This window comes from Coptis chinensis, chromosome 1 (genome assembly GCF_015680905.1).
Source record: "Coptis chinensis isolate HL-2020 chromosome 1, ASM1568090v1, whole genome shotgun sequence".
Classification (NCBI taxonomy): Eukaryota; Viridiplantae; Streptophyta; class Magnoliopsida; order Ranunculales; family Ranunculaceae; genus Coptis; species Coptis chinensis.
This window is the reverse complement of record NC_141456.1, coordinates 83,342,981-83,354,468: the sequence shown is the minus strand read 5'-3', so window position 1 is coordinate 83,354,468 and position 11,488 is coordinate 83,342,981. Positions and strand designations below refer to the sequence as shown.

The 11,488-nt window shown below is 37.4% G+C and overlaps 2 protein-coding genes across 2 annotated transcripts; one reads left to right on the top strand and one right to left on the bottom strand.

Moving 5' to 3' along the window:
* The first annotated feature begins 271 nt into the window (after nt 1-271).
* On the top strand, nt 272-5,257 carry LOC147525507 (protein NUCLEAR FUSION DEFECTIVE 4-like). Its single transcript, XM_086607733.1, has 3 exons — nt 272-838; nt 3,463-4,361; nt 4,447-5,257. The coding sequence occupies exons 1-3, from the start codon at nt 530-532 to the stop codon at nt 4,928-4,930; spliced, it is 1,692 nt and encodes a 563-aa protein (XP_086463859.1). The 5' UTR covers nt 272-529; the 3' UTR covers nt 4,931-5,257.
* Nucleotides 5,258-6,591: 1,334 nt separating this feature from the next.
* Nucleotides 6,592-9,229, bottom strand: LOC147525506 (xylulose 5-phosphate/phosphate translocator, chloroplastic-like). The gene is made up of 2 exons (XM_086607727.1): nt 7,992-9,229; nt 6,592-7,102 (listed from the first exon to the last, which is right to left on the bottom strand). Exons 1-2 carry the CDS (start codon nt 9,160-9,162, stop codon nt 6,990-6,992), a joined length of 1,284 nt encoding a protein of 427 aa, XP_086463853.1. The 5' UTR covers nt 9,163-9,229; the 3' UTR covers nt 6,592-6,989.
* Between the last annotated feature and the right edge of the window lie 2,259 nt (nt 9,230-11,488).

The window sequence follows — 11,488 nt, the reverse complement described above, 5'->3', positions numbered from 1 at the left end:
TCGTGAACATTTTGGTCTCCAAATATGCTAGACACACTCGAAAGATGGAAAGATTCTTATCATTTTCTCATCAAAAATCCTAATTATCATCATCAATCATTTTTGTCTCCACCCAAATTATTTATTATTACCATATAATCAATATCATGAGAATGGGTTGGTTTGTGAAATTGATATTTCAAGTTGTGTATAATTGTATATGGCGGTACCACTCTATTAAGGGTTAGTTGGTATATAACTCATCCAAAGATATTTTTTCAGTGAAATAAAAAAACACATAAGCCCATGGTCTTTGAATAGTCCCTCTCCAAAAACCAAACAAACGATTAACAAATAGAAGTTTAACGACTTCAAAAACTTCCCCTCTCGTGTTTCGCTCGTTTCTTATATAAAAAAACCAGATTCGAGGGAGAGGAGAAAAAAACAATTGCAGCAGGGGAAAAAAGAGGGTGGTGCAGCCTTGGTGTTGGTGGTGGTGTTCGGAGAATCAAGAAACAAGAATATCATCATCACCACCACCAATAAAAAAATGGCAGGGCAATCAAGAAAATGGATGATACTAGTAGCAACAATATGGATTCAAGCATTTACAGGGACCAACTTTGATTTCTCATCATATTCATCTGATTTGAAATCAGTTCTTGGGATATCACAGGTGCAACTTAACTATCTAGCAACAGCTTCGGATCTTGGGAAGGCACTGGGTTGGTCTTCTGGTTTGGCTCTTTTGTATTTCCCTCTCTGGGTTGTCTTGTTTATGGCTGCTGGTATGGGACTTGTTGGCTATGGTTTTCAATGGCTTGTTATTCAGAATCTCATTTCCTTGCCTTATTTCCTGGTCAGTTCTTTCTCCCTCTCTCTCATTTTCTTTGTTCTATATAATCCTGTTTTCTTGGAAAAAAAATTCTGAGTTATTGGATTCAACCTAGTTCATAAATGTGGCATATTAGAATTGGTTTTCTTGAGCTTAATTTTTAGCTACATCTTTCATGGAATTTCTGGTTTTCTTGGCTGTCTGGTATTTTATGTTGTTGTGTTACTTCCCCACCTCCAATGTTAGTATAGAATTATAGATCTTCAGTTGTGGACCTTATAATTCGTGTACCAATTATTGACCAAATGATGCACTGCATTCAACATTGGAGCTAGGTACATGTAATGCGTGTCAAAACTCAAATCACAAATTTTAAACTTTTTAGGCATCCACAGTCTTGATTTAGTTATTGTGGACCATAGTGCGAAATGCTGTTTCAATGTTTCATTACATTTTACAGTTATTTGAGATTCAATATATGAAACTTTGTTTAGTTAATATTGATTTCCATTAAGAAACGTTATTAATTAACACATTTCAGGTTAGATTTATACCCTAGCTTGCCGAGGAACACAAAAACAAAACTATGACTAGGACATGTAACATTGTAACCACTAGAGCCTGATTTGTTATGGAACGTAACTAGATGTCTAGATTTGATTGTAATCAGAATTATTAATTGTTATTATGATGTGTAATCAGGTAGACACTTTTAATTTTCACATGGGGGGCGGTGTTGTTTGCATGTATGTAGACACAAGTTCGCAGCTGTTGAATGGAGAAATGTTTTATTCCCCAATTTTTGTTTTGAATTCCCAAGGGACATAGTACCATTTTTGTATGTGTCCTAGAAAGATCAGTTCGTTTTCTAAAACAACAAATGATAATTGAAAATTTTCTGTAATTGCTGACCTTAAATCATACTTCTACGATTATTTTTTGCCCCATTGTCTACAAATTGCGTAGAAATATTGACTCAACCTTTTGGAATTAGACATAGATTCCATTTTTACATAAACAAGTTAACAGGTTTCGTAGCTTACTGACTTTACGTTCAACGCGCCAAAAGTCCATGTCTTAGTTTTTTTTTTTGTTAATCTCCATCCATGTCCATGTCTTAGTTGCATACTTGCATCGCAGTGTGTATGACTCCTGGGATCATCATCTGAAAACTCTATTAATCAATTAGTGCGTATGTCAAGTTGTCAACTACTCAACTCCTTTTGAAATTGGAATGACTTGTATAGTTGTATGGACCCTTGCCGAATATTAAGGCGTCGGAGAGTGACAAGACCTTAAGAGATGGGCTTAGTAATTTGTGTCGAGTATCCGTCTAGAGCGCGACCTTTTGGAGAGATAGTGATAGTGAAGCTGATTTAATACTTTGGTAGCTGTTTTTTTTAAAAAAAACAAGCTTTTTGTCAAGTACTTTGGTAGCTAATAGTCAAGTAACGACAAGCTTTTCATCAAAGGGTACATCCGTACATAGCATTATAGCAACAACATTATTTTCATAAAAGGGTACATAAATAGGGCATACACTATTTCTTAATCAATATTAAAGTCTAGGCCACGTTAAGCACGTGGGCATGTCGTTCCTTAGATTGTATAACCACTTCTTCGTTTTCAGGAAGTTGAATCTCAAAATATGGCATTTATATACCAGAATTCAAAGAATAGACGCACATCCTATATCATGACGAAGGCTGCTGGTGCGTATTCCTTTAAGTCTTCCCTCGATAGAAGAATGTTGACACTCGCCAGCCTCTTCTTAGCTTGACGTAAACGCACGTTGTCACGTGGTTCCAACTTCCAAATGCCTAACTAGTTTCCTGACACGTGGAATACTCTCCACTGTTGTTGCTGCTGGATACACCACATTTGCTGAGGCTGCTGTGCGTGCTCAGTCCAAATTTTTCTGGCCCGATTTTTGCATGCATGTCTTTTGTGAAAAAAAATAATAATATTAAAATAAATCTATTTTCTCAATTAAAACAATTTGTTGATTTTGGTTGAATTTGCTTTCAAATGTCATCAACGAACATAATCAATTGGTTTGCTGCTCAACAAATTCATTACTGTTTTATTATTTGGGTAAAGTTCACTAGACTGAATTATCGAAAAAAAAAAAAAAAATCACTAGACTGTTTTATCCAGCGACTCTACTCTTGTTTTTACTATAGGGAGTTGCCATAAAGCTTAACACCGTACTTTGCCCCTTATATGGGGCTGCTTCTTCATTGAAGTTACTGTTTGCCTTCTCAACTATAAACATCCTATAACCGCCCTGAAGATGCTCTTACCAATTTGAATCATTAGCAATGGTATCGACACGATTGATCTAAAACTGGAAGATCAAGTTGTGTTTCACTTTTCTCTATGGTTGGCGAAAGTTAACACACCACCCAGTACAGGGGGATCCGAACTCATTGTAGGTAACTCTAACGTGTCTAAAATACTAAGTGTCTGCAGTATATACGTAACACCAGATCAACTCATAAGCATATATCAACTTTGGTTTGAAAAATGAAGATGTAGCTTTTCTGAGTTTTCACTTGCGCATAACTACTCTTATGAAACTCTTCTGCTGTAGGTGTCCTGAAATATCCATGATGCTTAATTATCCTTGTCTATGATTCGGTTTGTAGGTGTTTCTTCTGTGCTTGCTAGCAGGCTGTAGCATCTGTTGGTTCAATACTGTATGCTTTGTCCTCTGCATTAAAAATTTTCCGACAAATAGAGCTCTCGCATTGTCCCTTACCATTAGCTTTAATGGTGTAAGCCCAGCTTTATACACTCTTATTGCCAATGCAATCTCTTCAACAGATAGCTCATCACTCTACCTTGTCCTCAATTCCCTTGTCCCTCTAGTTACTTCCTTTGCCGCACTTATTCCAATACTACGCCAACCTCCCCTTGAACCCCTCTCTACCGAAGCCGCTCGCCGTGATTCCCTCATTTTCCTACTCCTCAACATCCTTGCTGTCTTCACTGGCCTCTACCTCCTCTTCTTCAATTCAATCTCATCTTCAGCATATACTGCACGTCTACTGTTCAGTGGTGCCATTCTCTTACTGGTCTTCCCCTTGGGTATCCCAGGAATTGTCTTTGCAAGAGAATGGGCTCGCCGCACCATCCATACTAGCTTTCGTCTCGAAGGTTCTGGTTTTAATCTTGTTGAGGTTGATGACCTTGAGCTTCACAAAGAGCTACTTGGACGAGAGAACTACAATGACAACGGCAATGGAGATGTTGGGTATAACGTGGCAGAGAAGGAAGGGTGTTGTGAGAAGGCAATTGTGAAGGATCAACTAACAGTGCTTGGTGAAGAACACCCGGCTCATTTGCTTATCAGGAGATGTGATTTCTGGCTCTACTATGTTGCATATTTCTGCGGGGGAACAATTGGATTGGTTTACAGTAACAATCTTGGACAAATTGCTCAGTCACTCGGGAATAGTCCAAAGGCCACTACGCTTGTCACACTGTACTCCTCGTGCTCCTTCTTTGGCCGACTGCTGTCTGCAGCTCCAGATTTCATGCGTGGGTAAGCCAAAAGCATGATATTAAGTTTTGTCATGGCCATACACATTTTGAGACACCACATCTTACATGTCTTTTTGTTAATACAGGAAAGTATACTTTGCAAGGACAGGGTGGCTGGCTATTGCACTTGTGCCAACACCTATCGCCTTCTTCTTGCTTGCTGCATCAGGCAAGCCAATAGCCCTCCAAATAGGCACAGCCCTCATTGGCTTGAGCTCTGGATTCATCTTCTCTGCTGCTGTGTCCATCACATCAGAGCTCTTTGGACCTAACAGTGTAGGCGTCAACCATAACATCATGATTACTAACATACCAATTGGATCTATGTTATACGGCCTTCTTGCTGCCATTGTATACGATTCCAATGTGGGACCATCTATGGGGAAGCTGGCAATTATCAAGGATGGCGCAATGGTGTGCATGGGCAGACAGTGCTACAAGGAAACGTTTGTGTGGTGGGCTTGCATCTCCATTTTAGGCCTAGCTTCAAGTGTGTTACTCTTCCTCCGAACAAGGCAAGCTTATGATCGCTTCGAACGAAACAGGAAAATGGCACAATTATTATACTAACAGCCAGAGGAAGACTGTCAACTACTCATATTCAATCCTGTAACAACAGTCAGCTATTGACAAAAGGGAAGGAAGTACCGAAAGATCTCATCCCAAAACTGGCAGAAGAGTCAAGCATGTAGATAAGACTGCGATATTGTAGATGAAATTTCCACATATAGATGTGTATCCATTTCCTGTGTAAAAGGTACTTTCCGTCATGAAACCAATCAAGTGACTTAGCAGCAATATGCAGGCCTTGTAAAAGTTTGTAACCATTTTTGCAAACTTCATTTTGACAGACGAATGGCACAAATTCTCATCAATCCAACATCAATATTTTGAATACTCTTTGGGTAAATTCTCATCAATCCAACGTCAATATTATGAATACTCTTTGGGTATGTTCACTTTTTGGGCTTTTCATTAGCACCTGACTAAAGCATTCCCAACACTGACTCTATACACGAGTAGCTGACTCTGCTCTTCAATTGATAAAACACCTGAAAACAACATGTTTTTAATATTTATATGTGATAATCACATTATACTCTAAACTATTCGTCAAGAACAGCATCCCATCTCAATACAGTCCTACAACTTTATGCCCCAAGACCACATAAGAGACTTGCATCTCAAATAAACTATTGAACATCACTAAAGATAACATCAAACACTCGATGATTTTGCTCGAGCCAAAGAGACCAAGTAACTGCAAGAGCCACCATTTGACACAATAGACAACCAGTGGAGGCAACTCTGACCCTGTGGCTCTAGTTGAATATACCTGTCAGACCTTGAGATACATCGCCATGACACTTGAGAGATTGCATGGAAGAATCCAATACCACACTTGAGAGAGGGAGCTTGCACCTTTCCCGTCCACTTCCATCAATCTCGATCTCCATTGACCCTGTGATTGGAGAGTGAATTCAGAACTTCACTGATCAGGTGCAGCTCCCTCTCGAACACATTTCTTCTGAAATTCAGATCCCATAAGTGAACACCACTTTCCCAATTGTGTTGCTGAACTGTCCCATGCTTGTAAATGAGATGTCACACAACAAAATATAGCAGCTTTTTTAAAGGTCAAGCTCAACACCACTTATCATCCCATTTCCATCCCTTCCAACCTTGAAAGATAACTTGCCAGCACCTCTTATGATTCATTAGACCGTTCTACTGACCTTCTTGGTGCACCACCTTCTTCATACGAGTATGACAAGGAGCAATTGACATTCTTAATCTGTATAAGTCCAAGTCCACCCACATCTTTAGGAAGCCGTACCCTCTCCCAAGAGACCACATGGTACTGAACTTGTAGATTAAAACGAAAGAGGTTTCGCTTTCAGTTAAAATTTAGAAACTTGTATGTACATCAGGGATTCAGGGATGGGAGCTAAGTAATATGCAAAAGAGAAGTGCAGCCAGTATACCATTACTGGTAACATAACGTCTCAGTTGTTTCATAAGGCATCATTTACTAAGAAGCAAATCACACTTGCATGCATTAGCATAGACACAGAGACACACAAACACAAATGCAAATACAAAATTAATCATTTTGTAATCTGCAGGTTTCTTTTTGCCCAATCTGATGAGCAGAACAAAGCAGAAGTGTGGAACAATACAGACGTAATTTTGAGTTCAAAACTATTTAGACAAGGGCATAATCTCACTTATGGTAAAAAGAACAAATACCAACAAAATATACATACGACTTTCTAAGTTACATGGACACGCCATATTCTCTTAAAAAATCCAGGTCGGATACGTGTCCACGTATGTGGTTCAGACACGACACACACACATATTGTATGTAAACCGATGATCTCAATATTCCCTGAATCCACATATACAGACCATGCACAAACACAAATACATCTGTACTCTTAGAGAAACTCTAACAATTACTTTATTGTGCCCTAGTAATAGGAGTAAAAGAAGAGAATATTTCCAAAGAAGAGGCTCCTGACCATGATTCTCTATCCAAGCTTCATTCCTAATTTCTCTAGTTCTTTAAGTTTCTTCTTCAGCTTAGACTTTAGCTTCTAGTACTAGATACACATTTTCTAGCTCTTCAACTTGAAGCTTCTAGTTCTAGTTTGTTCCTCAAGTTGAAGGTTCGAATTGCCAGTTCGTTCTTCACGTTCAATTTATGCATAGGACTAAAAAAGAATTTTAGCTCGTCAACTTCAGGTCCAGAATCAGGTTCAAGTACATTCAAAAGCACAAAAACAAATCAGGAAGCAAACAAACATCAACTGTTCAAGGCTACAAAAAAAATACAATCATGAGAACTTCTTTCCTAATTAATCATTGTTCAACTCTAAATCTGAACTCTTTGCATCCAAAAAGGGATCACTTAATTTCGAGTTAGTTCAGGTCACTCCATTACAGTTGAAGCCAAATCAAAATTAATATTTCAATAGATAAATGTTCACAAATTTGTAACCGCAACTGGGTCAGTAGAAGGTGTTGAACCCTCCCTATGTCATTAAACTGTTGTATTATTTTTCTAACTAAGACACGGTCTCTTTGGATTATGAGCCTTTTTGAGAACCTCACATTGGTCTAAGCCTTTGGGCAGACAATGCAAAAAATCAGTGCAAAAAATCAGTTTCCCAAACTAATATATATGTATGGTGAAAAACGAACTTATAAAGAACTTCAAAACATTAAGTTGACAAAAACATCTAATCTGTCGTCCACTATATAACTAGGGGGGAGTTATTGGTGTTGCGTGCCATAAGTCATTTATCTACTAGTTCCTGCACCTCGGAGAAATTAGCGAAAACTTTTTATCAATTTCAGTTTCCAAGTAAAGCTTAATAATGTTCACATCCCACTGAAAAGAAGACTAATTTTTAGATAAATTAATAAATGACTGAATATGAAAAGAATGATCCCAACATGTTAGATATACGTTCTATAAGGAAAGAAATTGATACCATTGTAATCTCAAGTTCTCAAAAACATCAAATATAATAATAGAACAGCAAAATGAACCAAGTATGTCTTTCTACTCGACCAAAATTAAAGAAGACTAGGAAAGATACGGTAAATTAACTCTGCTTTTCACCTCCAATTTTCTTGGCAGTTTTAGCAGTTGTTGCCTGCGAATACAAGAAAGTCCCAAAGATAGCAATAGCAGATCCTAGAGCATTCAAAGGCTTCACTGGATTCCTGAAAACGAGAACCGTTGAAATGATCACAACTACTCTCTTCATAGTGTTGCCAACCGAGAACGTCAATGGGCTAATCTTATCAAGTGCCTGGTAAGATGACTGATTGTAGAGGTGGTAAAACACCCCAGACAAAATCACCCACAGATACAATCTCGACGAATTTCCAGAAGCTTGGATTGCACTGTGATACCCTTGAACCCATTGCGACCCTTCCACAAACACAGCCACCGGAAACAGATACAACAACGAAACTATACTAATCCAACCATATAAATTCAGCCCATTCACTTCCTTAAAACTCTGTAAACTACGTTTCGAGTAAATGTTCCTAAGAACAAAACCAACATTACTAATCAAAGCACCCCAAAGACCTTGAACATTAAATGACACTTCAGTTACAGCAGCCAGTGAACAACCAAACACAATAGGGAGAATCGAAAGCCAGACACTTAACGGGTACGAATCACCGAGAAACGAAGCGAAGATAACAGAGAAAACAGGCTCAGACGATTTAATAACATGGGTAAAAGACACAGCAACCTTAGAGAATGAAACACATGCAGATATATGTCCTACAGTGTGAAACAAAGCAGGACCCAAGAGAGCTACAATAAAGGGTTTAGTGATTTTGGGACAAGGCTGAAGTTTAAAACCCCAAAGAAACAACATCCATACAGAACCAACAAATAACTGAAATGAAGCAAGAAGCCATGGGAATGGGAAAAGATTCAATACCTTCTTATTGTATATATTAAAGACAACGTTTTGGAAGTACCAGAAACCAAAAACAACAGCAAGTTTAAGCATCTGTGGTTTTGATGAATCTTCATTGTTATTTTGTCCTCCTTCCGAAGAAGAAGCTGCTGCTGCTGCTGGTTGGAGTTTGGGTTTTGAGGAAAACACAAACGAGTGTACATTATTATGAGTTCGGGTGTTGAAGATATGAGGTTTGATAGTAATGGGCTTCTTGATAAATGGAAGAGAAGATGAGATGATGCTGTTGTGTTGGAGTCTTGGGTTTACAGGAAATGAGGAATGTGATGAGAATCTGTTCAAAGCCAGCATTGTGTGATGCAAGTCTTATTGCCCAGTTGCCCACACAGAGTGAAGTCGAAAGTTAGAATTTACCCAACATCGAAATTCCGTATAATATTTCGGTTTCTTATTAATAAGAAATCAGAATAAAAAAGGGGGCGCGTGTGCATCGGTACCCAATTACCCGAACCCGAACCCGAACCGCAACCGGAACCATTTATAGCGGGTATGGTTCCTAAAATGTTATACCCATTTAAAGTGGGTCTTCAAGAACCGACCCGATAAATAACCGAACCCGTTAGAACCGAATAGTAAAAAACCGATGGGTACCCGAACCGAAACCGGAACCGATTAGTTTGATTTTGATATATAGAATTTAGTATTATATTACACTAAATAAAAACAAACCCAAACATTATTATTATATGTAATATTATATATTTATATATAGTTTATATTTGTTTGGTGTAAAATTATACTAAATATATATAAACATTTAGCATAATAGTGAATGTGTGTTATTAAATGCATATTTTATAATATTACATTAAATATGTGTATTATAAATATTAATAATAATATTACGTGGTTCACGCCTATAATGATAGTCGTATACTATGAATTAACTTATGCACTGTCTATATTAACTAATACATGAACGTATACGTGCTTGATATATTACATGTATATATATTAGATAACGAATACGTGCAATGCTAACTAACAATTGTGGTACATGTGGTATTTATTCTATATATGACGCATTACGTATAGTATAATATATATATATATTCGATTTAAAATATACACATACATATAATGTATGAGAATGTATTTAAAATTTTTAGATAACTTTCAAATATTATTATTGAATTTAGGACCATTACTTCTTATGAGAGGACAAAAATATCGATGACAAGTGTTATAGTCCCCGTAAACCAACTTTTATATCGGTTATATAACTAAAAATAATAATTTTAGCAATAAAAATGTATAACCCGATAAAGAACCGAAACCGACTTATTTAATGGGTATGGGTCTGGGTTTTCAAAATATAGGAAAAAACCCGAAAGAACCGAACCCGATAGGAGACGCTCTTCAGTTAGATTTTGGCCCCACTGAAATAGGTTTATTAAGCGTTGACAGAACTAGGGCCAAACACGAATTATCAAACAATATGGGGCTAAACACACCTATTTCAGTAAGGCCAACAGCCTAAATAACACTTAACTCTTTGCCTCGGAAAAATGAGATTTGAATTTCATGCACAATTCATATTAAATTTGGGGCGTGGTATTGGCACCCCCATAAAATAGGACTAACACTCCTTTGATAAAAAGTAAAACAATAATGGTTATTTCTTATATATTCTTTTACACCCCACATGCCCATAGTAGTTCTACGGCAGTCAGCTGCCTGCGAGATCTCATATCCCACGGTAGATAGTTACCGCGAAATCGCACAATCCACGGCATCGGATTGCCACGATATCCCATATCCCATGGCAGGCAGTTGCCGCGGTATTTTTTTTTTTGTGTTTTTTGTTTTTTTTTTCACTTCAAATTTTGCATATTGAACACATACGACATATGAATACCTCATTTTCTTCTTTAAAGTTTATTTATATACTCCAAGAACAACACCAAAACCATGACAAAAACATATATACAATCGAGCCATAATTTTACTATCTCGCGGCAAATATTTTTATATGCTATAAGAAATTTTTGTGATCAAATTAATGAAGAAGAGTTTTGATAATTAACGCAAGCAAAAACTCCATTTTAGTAAACAAAATTATCTCGCGGCAACTAACTTTTTTTACAGTGGCTATTAAAAAAAAAAAACCTACGGCAACCACCTTCCGTAAGATATGGGATATCGCGGCAACCCGATGTCGTAGATTATGCGATCCCGCGGTAGCTACTTGCCGTTATGTTTTTTGTGTATTTAATGGAGGGGTGCTAGTAGCTTTGAATTGGTCAAAATGGTGCTAGTCCCATTTATGGGGGTGTCAATATCGCGGCCCTTAAATTTTGATATGTGTATCAACAAATTAATCAACAATGAGCTACCCATGTTCTATTTAGCTTGAATGGATTTTGATTAGATAGTTGTTATTTTTTTTTTTTAATAAGCTAGAGATTATGGCTGACCGCAACCTATATTAGATGAAAAACGGGGATACATAGTACCTATTCTATCTTCCTATATTGTATGATGTAACTTTGTATCTAGAGGAAGAGAAAAGAAAACAACACCCTCTTCTGGCGATCTATACAACTTTGAAAGATAGTCGGCTTCCCGATTTCCTTCTCTAATGATATGACTGAAAGAGCATTTTACAAATGAGATT